At 37.6% G+C, this 12,675-nt stretch overlaps 1 protein-coding gene across 1 annotated transcript; it reads right to left on the bottom strand.

The window, feature by feature from the left end:
- Positions 1–5,525: 5,525 nt before the first annotated feature.
- LOC149206141 (glucan endo-1,3-beta-glucosidase-like) lies at positions 5,526–11,657 on the bottom strand. Its single transcript, XM_089397607.1, has 2 exons — positions 11,369–11,657; positions 5,526–6,541 (listed from the first exon to the last, which is right to left on the bottom strand). The coding sequence occupies exons 1-2, from the start codon at positions 11,655–11,657 to the stop codon at positions 5,526–5,528; spliced, it is 1,305 nt and encodes a 434-aa protein (XP_089253733.1).
- Between the last annotated feature and the right edge of the window lie 1,018 nt (positions 11,658–12,675).

Below are 12,675 nucleotides of genomic sequence, written 5' to 3'. Positions count from 1 at the left end.
CATACGCTAACAGGTCCATGATATATTGGATAGAGCTAATGCAAATTTTGGCTACATTTGTAGAAGAAGCGCCTTGCTGGACTCCACCTCAACCTTCGCCTGCTCTGATATGGGCCATACACCATCAACAAGGCCATCGATGACAATGCCTTCGAGCTCGGCATTGCATTGTTCCTTGGTTTTCACCCAGTGTTCAATGTAGATCGCCTTCGGCCATACTTTCCACCATTGTTGGACACATCTAACATTACAGAAAAACTCACACCAACAAAGCTCAACCCGGACTGCATGGAATAGGCCAAAACTAATTAGATCATGGACAAAAAGATCAAGAACACTCAACAATAAAAGATACAACTATATCGAGTTGTCAGAGTAGGCTAACTCCTTCACCAAGGAAAATGGCTTACCAGGGACCAAGTTCAGTAGAAGTTTCTTCATCTCATGGAGAAAATCAACACAATGGGGACCACTACTTCCTAAGGGGGGAAGACTGATCTAGGTGGATATTGGTGGCCACCCGTCTACTCCACTTGGACCCTCACCATTGTTTCTTTCAGTTTTTTAGTTTCCTTAATTGTAGCACAAGATACTATTTTTGGTAGTTTTTCGGGTCTTGAACTTCCGGAGCCGTTTTGAGGCCCTAAAAGACGTTTTGTGGCAAAATGAAGTCGGTGATTACTATGGAAATCGCGTCGATAGTTGTAGTTGTCGGAGAGATCTTTCTACCGAGATATCATATGCGTCAAACGAAGATAATATGACCAGGTTACGACCCCTAGAAGTTGGTTGCCCAACAAACCCCAACAGGGCCCATAAAATCTTGTTGTTACATCTCCTCGAGTTAGGGTTTTGGTTTTTTAGGGTTTTCTCTTATTGCTCAATAATAAAAAGGCCCTTAAGCCTCATTGTAACTCAGTTCAGAGGAATGTAGCCGCCACATCTCTTCTCAGAGATAAGCTACCATTGCCTGAGCTATCTTATTTCCATTTTGTTTGTAAGCATAGTTCAGTATTTTTCTATTAATGAAATGAAGTGTTTTTTTGCTGCATATCTATGTTTATGCTTATATTTGTAAGTTGTAGTGTTCCTGTTTAATTTCGGATCATCGACACTCACAAAATTGCATAGAACGTAAAATGAAGGGCATGAAAAATGCAAAAACGTCATCAAATTCTCATTTCATGGCCAAAGGGGATTTGTAATTCCAGGCCTGGGTAGTAGTAGAAGGATACAGTCTCTTCTTGGGTTGATGAAAAGTCTCAATTCTTCAATTTCAACCCCCATTCTTGTGATTAGTTCCAAAAATGTAGACACTACACTTAAGTTTTTTTTCATGAGAAAAAACTAACAAACTTCCATTAAGAAACAAAAGTTGTTACAATTTCAATAGTCTAATTATCCTTGTTTCTTGTATGAAACAATATTTTGCAAGGGAGAGAACAAATAAGGAAAGAAAGAGAAGGGACATCTCATAGACAACCTTGCTCGAAATCGTGATAAAAAATAATGTTTTTCACTACACTAATTCCTATCTGATTGGACTAATTTCCAAAAGCATCTCATAAAAAGATTACATATATAAGAATAGACCTCTGAGAAAAAAACAAAAGATAACCATGATCACCTTCTACCAAATAACTAACCCAGAGCTTGATATGGTCATCGATGTCGCTAATATAAAATTCGAATGATGCAAACCTTTAGATCTTGAAACTCCCATAACTGCAGAGAGAACCAGCGACGAAGGATTTGCAAAAGTCATCCGGCATAGCAGATCGACCACGTTTTTAGAGGTGATTTGCCACCAATTTTTTCTCTTTGTATATGGGGGAAAAGAGGATGTGCTTGAAGGATGTCAATAGGTCTCTGATTTGTTTCTTCAAGTGATGTAGGGAAGGCGGACCGAAAGTAGTATGACCCTAAGCCCACTCAATGACTGATTTGGAGTCATCTACAACCACAAGATCCTCGGTAACCAACCAACTAGTGCACCACAACACACCGTAGAGAGCTAACAATTCTACCCTACTATTGGAACCATCACCCCCAAACCAGAAAAACTAGTAGGAATGGACAAAGTTCAATACAATTTTCACCCTACACCCACATACCCCTTTTGATGAAGCTCCATCAAAGTAGCCCACCAATGACGACATCCTGATTTCCCTGAAAATACATGTTCTCCTATGTGGCTTTGGTCTCCAGGGACCAATCTCTTAGAAATATGCCACAATATTCAAACTAATGGACCTCACTTCAGGGACAGATTGATCAAAGATGATAGCATTTTGACTCTACCATATTCCCCAATAGATATAGAGAGGGAATGCCCAGAACTCTATATGTCGATCCAAACATTGTGAGAGACATGCACTATTAGAGAATATATCCACATCTATGTGAATTTTGAGTAGCATGAAAACTTCTTACCAGATTGATACAACAATTGGGTGAGTGAGAAAGATGTGAGCAACTAGTTCGTTCACACTTCTGCACATTGGGCATTTACCCAGCCCTTGAAAACCCATTTTAATGAGATCCCCCCCTGTGAGAATTCGGTTTTGTATCACTAACCATATGAAACACTTTAATTTTAGGGGGGCCTCTCCTCGCCACAATTGTGTCAGCCATGAAACACAGAGGATTCATATGCCCCTGTGTGATATATGCTTATATTTAGTTAACCGAAATGTTCCCTTCTAAAGTACACCTTCCCCAAGCCAAAATAACCTCTTTCTCTTACAACAAAATGTTAGCAAGGTAGATCTAATATATATAGCCTTCCCATTCAACCCCAAAATCCACCGGAATCCCAAGATCTATAGCATGTGTCCAACTGGAGCAAGTATTGAATGTCGAAAACAACTTATTTGATTTAGAAAATGGCAACCTGAGAGATTAAGAAAATGTATCATGGGTGTCTAGAGCATATGGGCTCCCTCCATACCTTTGATTGCATCAAGCCCTATGGAAATTTTGTCTCCCTTACCAAACTCCCCCCTCAGATTGCCATAGAGCCAATGCTTAGCCTTCATCAAGCTTCTCCAATTGTGTGAGGCCTCTCTCTTTTCTGGAGCTCTATACTAGCCCAAACCTTGAGATTTAGGTTGTCTCGATTAACCTTGGAGAATCTCTTTTTGCTACTAAAAAAGGTTTGCATATTAGGATATTTTATCTCTCTCAATACTTGGTGGATCTGGAGTTAAGATGGTTCTAAGCTGGTAGATGACTAATTAAAGTGAAACTCTTATACAATTTCATTGAAAAATATTTACATCAAATTGTGATTCTAAACTGCTATATACTTAAGCATTAATTTATTAATTTATTATGTAAATATTGATTTATTAACTATTGCCAAGATTATTAAAAAAAATCTATTAATTTTAATAAAGATTATTAATAGTGATATTTAAAGGGGATATGATTTAAGATGATGTACTTTAATATGCGTTTAGATCTATTTTTCACTGGGAATCAATTTTTTAAGGTGTAATTTATTTATTTTTCAAATCATTTAATTAAGTTCTCATATTAAATTATTTAAAACATTGCATTAAGAAGATTGGTCCCTTTATGTTTCATAATTTGGATTTAAATTGATATAGGTTATATGCATATAGGTTTATTTATACATATATGTAGATATTTATTCTTTAATTTATTTATTTATAGATAGATGTCTTTTGGATTAATCACATAATCAAGATTTGGTCAACCTTTGGAACCAACTAATCCGACTATCTACATTATGGATCACAAAAGTCTTAGATCTAACATTATTTATTTATTTTAAATTTTTAATATAATATTATTATCACTCATTATTAAGCCATAAACAATGTTACTACTCTAGATGTAAAAACTATGATTGTTATTTCAAAATAATAATAATAATAAATTATTTAATATTTTTATTTTCATGTGTACATAGTAATTTTATTTGTGATGTTTTGATTATATGTATTACATCTAATTATTTCTTTTTTTGCTTGAAAAATATGGATAATGTATATGTCAATCAAAATGAATGCCATAATATAATAACATAATTCTTCATAAATGTTATAGTGTGATGAATATAATCCAATGTTGCAATGTAACCATAATTAAACATGGCCACCCTTGCTAAACCATGGTCATACATAAACACTATGATCAACCATAGTCATTGATGGTCAAATATTGTCAAACATGCTTAACCATAGTCAACTATAGCCTTTCCCCCATAACCATAGGCAAGCATAGTTAACTATAGTCAACATGGTCATACATACTCTACATGGTCAAGCATAATTAAACATGGTCAACCATAGTCAACATGGCTTAATATGGTCAACCATATAAGTTAACCGTAGTCAACCATGGTCAAGCAAATCCACACATGCTTAAACATAAACAATCATACTCAATATGGTCAATAAGGTCGACATAGTCAACCATGATAACCATCATCATCAACAAGTGTCAATCATAATCATTTATAAACAACTATATTCAAACATAATCAATTATAGTCTTTCATAATCAACTATATATGTCAACTAAATCAAGGTGGTCAACCATAACAAACATTGATAGTTATTAAATATGAACAACCTTAAAGAACCATATGTCAACCATAATAAGCCCTTATTCACCATAATCAACCATGGTCTACTAATCTTTCCCATATACATTTCCAATACACAACTCATTATTAAAATAATTATTATATATCATTACATTTTTGATAATTTTTTAAAAATAAAAAATAACATATATCAACTGATACAACTACTTTAATGTAATAGCGATAATATAAATAAATTATCACTTAAATCTACGCTCAATGAAGTTTCCAAAATACGTTTTGTGAGTTTGTACCTATAAGGATATATATCCAGCAATCAAACTACAATCGAATAGCAGTACTGCAGTTGACATATTCATTGGTATATAATTTCTATACCATGTTTTTTAGATTTAATTTCTATACCATCGCATGAGCTTGTTCTGCCACCAATCTATTTATTAATATTCAATGTCTCTAACATAAAAGCGAAAAATGTTTGATTTGCATACGACATGTTCATTAATATTTAATTCAAATAAATAAAAACTTTTGATATTCCATGCACCAAGAACAACGATATCCTACCAAAAGAGACTTCAAAATTTCTGTTTACATTACACAATCCTCAAAAAAAATGTAAGAAATGTTTACTGATATAAAGTATTGGAAATTGGAACATTCATGATATCGAGACACTAAACAGTAGCACAGAGCGAAACAATCAATATCTATATATATAAACAATAGAAGACTGAAAGTATCTGGTCCATTATATACAATATTTTGCTCCCTGTTTTTCTTCAAACGAAATGCGTGACAATGCTGTTAAGTGCCATCGAAACACTTGTCGACACGAAGATCCTTGCAGGCATTCGAACCAAGAGAGAATTATAGCATTGCGAATATTAATATTAAAGATCGAGGAAATCAGAATCAGGATTCCATGCTCTGAGCAGTTGTCCCGCCATTAACGGATAGGATGAAGTCCCCCTGGAATTCCAAGGTCATATTTCCTCGTCCCATTTGCATAAGCAATACCCCAGTGATTTTCAGTTTTTGCTCCAACTTTCAAATTCTCGTCAAACAGTGCAAAAATGAATGTAGGAATCTGAACTCCAGGCCTCAGAGGAGTACCTCTGGATGACTTCCCTGTGATATGCCTCACAAGTCTCCTGTTAAAAATGGCTGCATTCTCCAACGTGGCAGCCAGGTCATCAGGTTCACCTTGAGAAGGCCACCCAGTTTCTGTGACAACAATTGGGATTTCATGAAATCCAAGGGACGCCACTGCAGAGGCCACTGAATCAACAAGTGCATCGAACAGGTTACTGTACACCAGACCAGTGTAAGGGTCTGTGTCATTGAAACCTAGAGAATTATAATGAATTTCATCGTCAAATAGGGCAAAACTTAGTGGGATCTGTGGTGTTTCCTTGTAGGTCAGATATGGGTACAAATTAATCATGAAGCATGAATCAGTGGCTTCAAGAAACTGCAGAATTGGTCTCAGCACAGGTTCAGCAATGGAGACCTGGAAGAGCCCACGAGATGAGGGAAATCTGATTGCCAGCACTGCTAAAGAATGTGGTGTGGTCACTTTAATATGGTTGTGCAGTTTAAGTCTGAAGAGAGAACTTTGTATGTTCTGCATTGCTGGAAGAAGGATCGAAGCGAATTGCTCTACACCAGAGACCTCGTTCCCTACAGCTATTGTAGTGATTTTGGTGCGAGGATAATAGGGTTTAACGTGGGTATTAATCCACTCATCTGCTGCGTATGGGTTTGTGGCCAGGGTTTCTAGTTCTTCATTGGGTATGCAGATTGTCAGTGAAATACCCGTATTGGAAAATGCTCTGGTCACATCAGGATCTGCATCAAATGTCTTCACATGCTCTATGGAGAATGCTGATACAATGTTTACAACCTCAGAAAGTGGTGGTAGATTGTTTGCTATGCGTCCAAAGTTAATTCCCACAGGTGAATCTGCACAATGAATAAATTATTGTCATAACATTGGAATAATTCTACCCACTGAAATATATCAAAAAAATACGTTAGGTTTGTTACGAACCGAAAATATATTAATGAACTACGTTAGGGTTTGTGTCCACAAACTTTGTAAATAGAAAATTAAGAAAACGCTGATCAAGAAAATGGTCACAGCAATACTGTTGTTTCTTTATTAAAAACTACTACATAATTCTACAATAATTACGTTAGGGTTTGTGTCTACAAACTCTGCAAATAGAAAATTAAGAAAACGATGATCAAGAAAATAGTCATAGCAATACTGTTATTTCTTCATTAAAAACTACTAAAATAATTCTAGCTACTGAAATATATCAAAGAATTACGTTAGGGTTTGTTATCGACTGAAATATATCAAAAAATTACGTTGGGTTTGTACCCACAAACTTTGTAAATTGAAAATTAATAAAACTACTGATGAAGAAATCGATCACAGCAATACTGTTGTTTATTGATTAAAAACTACTAAAATAATTCTACTAGGTGAAATATATCGAAGAATTACGTTAGCGTTTGTGTCCACAAACTTTGTAAAAAGAAATTTAAGAAAATGCTGATCAAGAAAACGGTCAGGTCACAGCAATACTGCTGTTTCTTGATTAAAAACTACTAGTGTCAATCACTTGAGTAATTTTATGGATTGAAAAGAGCTGGATAGGTGGATTGGGAACATGAATCGAAGCCAAACTGCTACTGCTTCCTATCAAAGAAGGAAGCATGGGAAGGATCGCTCGCCTTTTCAACCAATGCCAAACTAAAGCAAAATGTTTAGACGATAAATGCCTGTTCAATCAGAAAACTCTCAAGATTTTGCAGAATTTCAAAATACCATCTCAGTTAACTAGCAAGAAAATATCAGTTTGTAACCCAAAAATAAGACTTATCGTGATAAAAACACGACAGGAGGGAATTGCGGGTCATGGAAAAGAAAGAAAAAAGAAAGATATAATGAAATGCACCTCGGAAGATCCTGCTGTGAAAAGATGATGCAGCCGATGCAACATCAGAGGAAAGCAGCAGCAATGCGATGGAGAATAATATTGTATATACTCTGAGAACAGGAGAATGCATTTTTTCTTTAGTAGATTCACAGCTTCTCTCCTCTGTATAGATGTTGGCACTCCAGTTCTACGGCACTCGTATTTCGAAACTCCAAAGTTTTTAGACGTGTACTTCGTTTATAAGCGAGCGAAACTCTCCAGATCCTATATAATAGACTACCGGTTTCCCACGAATATCATCGTGTGAATTTTCCACCCGTTCACTGGACGTTTACGGGAATACATTTTGATGATTTGATTTCAATATTCATTAAGAATTCAATGTTGAAATTGAATTTAGAGGAACATAACGATCATTTTTCTTTGGAGGTAAGATGTGTAATGATTTCTCGAGAGAAAGGGTATATAAGGTTTTTAAAATCACTATTGGTATCGCTGAGTAACCATTTAATAAAAAAGGTTCTATTGCAATTAATATTGTTTTGTATATAGGTAAGTCCTTTATTTACGTTTAATTTATAACTGGTTTGTTTGACCTTAGTCCTTAGTCAAATTTAGACGCTACTCTAGTTAGCCGTTGGAGGCTCTGCTCAAGGTATTTAACTCGTAAAGATAGATTTGATTTCTCAACTTGTCCTGACGATGAACCACACTGATTGGTTTGAAATGCGTACAATGATTTTCTGAATGTGATTTATGCCGAAATTTCTTCTTATAAAAAAAATTAAGTTATAAATTTTTGGTATAGTTGGAAAAAAAAAATTTATATCCAAATATATTTTGTTTATTAGTTTTGAATATAATGTTGATATCTACTAAATTTAATGTTAATGTTAAGCTTAGTCGAAATTACTATAACTAATTATCTATTTATCATAATTAAAAATTAAAAAAATCCAACTATATCTTGTTTATGGGCTTTGAGTATAATGTTGATATCTATTAAATTTATTGTTAAGTTTAGTCAAAATTACTCTAACTAGTTATCTATTTATCATGATTAAAAATTGAATAAATAAAAATAAATGTTTTGTAAAATAATGTGTTTCTTTATATGAGAATAGTAAATTTTTACCAAAATATTATGTGTATACAAGTGACTAATATATATGATAAGTGGTGAATACTATCACATCCCTATTCCAGTAGTAGTCTTTCAACCATGCATAAGCGATTGCGACACTGCCATACTTTTTCTTTTCACTAATACTAGAATACACGGTCTACGCCCACTTCAACACTCACAAAATTTTCCAATGAGTGTTGTTAACAATGCAGCAGAATAAACATTCATCAATTTATCTTATTTAGTTATAACTCATCAGTATGCAACGGAAATCACAATACCACCACAAGTACACCCATATATACTTGGGAGGGGCAACTCCCGTAAAGTCTGTCCAATTCAGTTTAATCAATAAAACTTCAATATTATACAAATATATAATTTTATAACCAAGTCGTGTAGCCTACCATTTGGCCTGCACTCTTGGGCAATTTAACAAAATCATGTTGCAACCGTGCAACTTACTGCTTCCTCTGCCCACATTGCCTGACCAGAAACCCCGAGTTAACTCGGCCCAACACTTCACCCACAAACCGTTCAGCAAGGCCCACTATGTTCCTGCACGCTGCCTATCACCCTTGTTAACATTGTCGCAATTTTACACTTAGACACGACCTGCACGACCCATACTACCGTCGCCTGAATGATGTTTTGTTTGTACTAATCATAGCTCACCCAATTGTTCAATTGTCCACCTGAACCTGTCTGTCGCAACTTCAAATGTCCGCCCGTCGGCATGGGCACATGGCCTGCACGCAGTGCGGCTTGTCTACCCAACCCAACCCGACTATCGCTACATAGATCTGACCTGATTTTGTCCACCAGCAAACTCAACCCAACCCGATTCTGTTGCCACGTGGCTCCTCTTCTTCTCCCTTCACTCGGCCCTTCTCACAACTTCTGTTTTGCAATGTCTCCAAGTCCGATTTGCTTGGTTCAAATGACTCGAACTCTCCTCAAAATATACAAGTGTCATATCGACCATGGCATCCCAAACGTCGTGTCACTTCGCCTCCCCTCACGTCGACCCAAGTGCATTATGCAGGTCGTCTTACCCATCGATATGCGTCGTCCCAACCTCTAAGTATAATATGTATGTTGTTGACCCGTCGTATACGTTGTTGCCACTCTCGGTTCGCAAAACTCCATACTTTGCTCACACGCATTCTCCAACTTTGCTCAATCCATTGGTCGCTCTACGGGTTGCCCATATCAAGTGTGGGCACGCCTAACTGCTCACTGTGTCGCCTTGCCCATGGGCGCCTCAGCCGGGCATGTGACCGCTCGAATGCCCAACTCGAGTCGCCCAGCATGCTCGCCCGCCGCACACTCCTATCACACAATCATTGCACATCTCCTTGCACAACTCATCTCATATAACCAACATCCACCTCTAAGTCACCTTTAACCAAATGTACTAACCTGATTCGCCTATAAACAGACGTGGGCAATCGTCATACTTCCGTCACGATGCACACCTTTAACCGCGATCATCGATTTTTCGACTCTCTCGGGAGCTCGCCAACTCAAGGCCTTGACATCCTCCGTCACCCTAGAAATGTTGTTGTCCTCAACAACACCATCATCATCAACCATTGTAAAGTATCACTAGCTCCAACATCCAATGTCCATGCTGCCCAACTCTGCCTATCATCGCATAAACCTCCATCAAGGTCCATGTCTCCAAAAATGGGAAAGTCTCCTCAATCCATGATCATCAACCACATCTGTCGCAATCTCCACATGTTGCCCCATCGTGGAATGTTGGTCCCTCCAACTCAAACTACATGATATCACTACAAAATATATTGGGTCAATCCATCATGTATCATCATCGTGTGAAATCTCTGCCATGATACTCCATCTCAACACAACACATCTCGGTAAAAACTTGACATAGCTCAACACACTTTCGGACCTCATGACTCGAACTAGTTGGGTAGCTAATCCAACTGTCATGCTCAACTCATGAGAATGCACATCCTCATGCCTTCGTTGGTCATTTCTCTAACATCCTATCACAACATCAACTCGATCAAGAATCCATACCATCTCTATCCAAAAGATAAAGTAAGCCATGCCCAGGTCCAAAAAGTAGTCCCCATCTCGTCTGTAACATGATGTCATCAATGCAAATATCCATGTGTGGTGGTGATGTACCAACCAGCAACATCCATCTAAGCATCAACATCCATGTGTGAGAGGCTCGCCTTCTCAAATAAATCAAGATCTCCTTCCATCAACCCAACACTAAATGTGCCATATCCAAGTCCATGAAGAAACTTCCATCTTATTTACAATATGCCATCCCTCAATAATGTCAAAGGGGCAAGTCTACATCTTCCTCATCATCTCATCAATATACTATCCATGGTCATAGACCCATCATCCACCATGTCCATCAAAAGTGGTTAAGTCTCATTAACTCAACTCATGGCCAAGTGCTACCACCAAGGCATCCTCATCGCTGCAACTCCATCAACTCCAAAATGTCTCGTCTCTATCGCATCAATCAAGTCACTCCTCACGAACACATCCCATAAATGTGTCTAAGGTATGCATCCCATATTGTGTCAAAGTCAAGTACACCTTTGACCTCAGCTCCTCAACGAACCAGATATTCCAAGACCACTATAATATGAACTATCCATCAGCCACAACTCTCTCAAGTCATCATGAACTCCCATGAACCATCCAACACTTCGGCAAGTATACCTGTCTCGGTCTCAAGTGCCATCGTAAGATGCCTCTGCCCTGTATGTGGAGTGAATAATCTCAAAGGTTGCTCATAAAACCAACCATGGTCATGCTGTACAAGTGTGCACAACATCTCCATCGGCTCATCTATAAAATGTTTCCATGTCGCATCAGCAATTCCATTCGCATAACATCCTTGCTTTGGCACTCCTCCTTGGATGCCCATAAATGACATCTCTCTAAGTGCTCCTACATAATGTCCCTGCACAAAGTATGTCATGTCCCATCTATCCAACTCAATGTCCATGACTTAAGTTTCCCATGTTGTCCTATTAGTGGACCTATCACAACTTCGGTCATCACATCCTCGTCCTATACCAGGTTTAGTGCCCTCTGTCACTCAAAACTCATATCATATCATATCACAGGTTCCTTCCATTCTTGATGCCTCCCCCACTAAAGGTCCACCAAGATTGCCTTTTGGTCTCAGCCATGAAGAAGTCCAGCCAAGTATCATACCATCATAACTCTGGTGTTCCCTCTCTCCAATATGTCCATGAGTCATGTCGGGCACTTAGCCAATTCTCCATATGGCTAAGAATGACTCATCCCTTGTAAATCTCATCATGTTCCTCCCTTGTCATGGGCATTTGCAACTTCTTCCATAAGGTCACAAATTTACCCAACAAGTTATACAACAACCAATGTTCCTTTCCTCAATGCACAAGGTCTCATCGTATCCATCCATGGTAAGGTTGTCCATCACTTTGGAAATATGCTTTTCCCTTCCTTGCATATGGCCCATATTCCAAAAGCTTCAATGAAACACAAGTAATACTTACATCTTTATGAAGTCTCTCCATGTGAGTGCCTCCCATCATCAATGTCTCCAAAGTGCATGAATCTCACTCAACTTGGGCAAATAAGTGTGTCCCAAGTTCTTCCTCTTTTTTTGGCACTTCTACAACATCCTCTTCATACATCACAGTTTATTCCTCATCACAATTTGTAGCTTTATCCTACTCCATTGCCCAACCAAGTCGAAACTATCTTCCAAGACTTCAAGTTCATCTCAAATCCGTGGGTTTTCTTCTTTCATATGCCTTAACCTATATAAGGTCTGCAAGAGCCTCCCATGGCATTCTTCCCAACTTGCCATGTCTTGTTGTTCAGCTTGGCCCAAGCTCAATGCTTCACTTCAACTTCGATCTTCAAGCAGCTCAACTCACCCTAAATCAAGCTCTTATACCATCTATCACGCCCCTATCCACACAGTCTACACCTACTTCAATACTTAGTCATTTTTCCAATAAGTGTTCTTAACA

The sequence above is a fragment of the Pinus tabuliformis genome, chromosome 1_2 (genome assembly GCF_031772625.1).
Source record: "Pinus tabuliformis cultivar Carrire ecotype Pingquan chromosome 1_2, CPIR1, whole genome shotgun sequence".
Taxonomy (NCBI): Eukaryota; Viridiplantae; Streptophyta; class Pinopsida; order Pinales; family Pinaceae; genus Pinus; species Pinus tabuliformis.
This window is presented reverse-complemented; position numbering and strand designations above follow the sequence as displayed.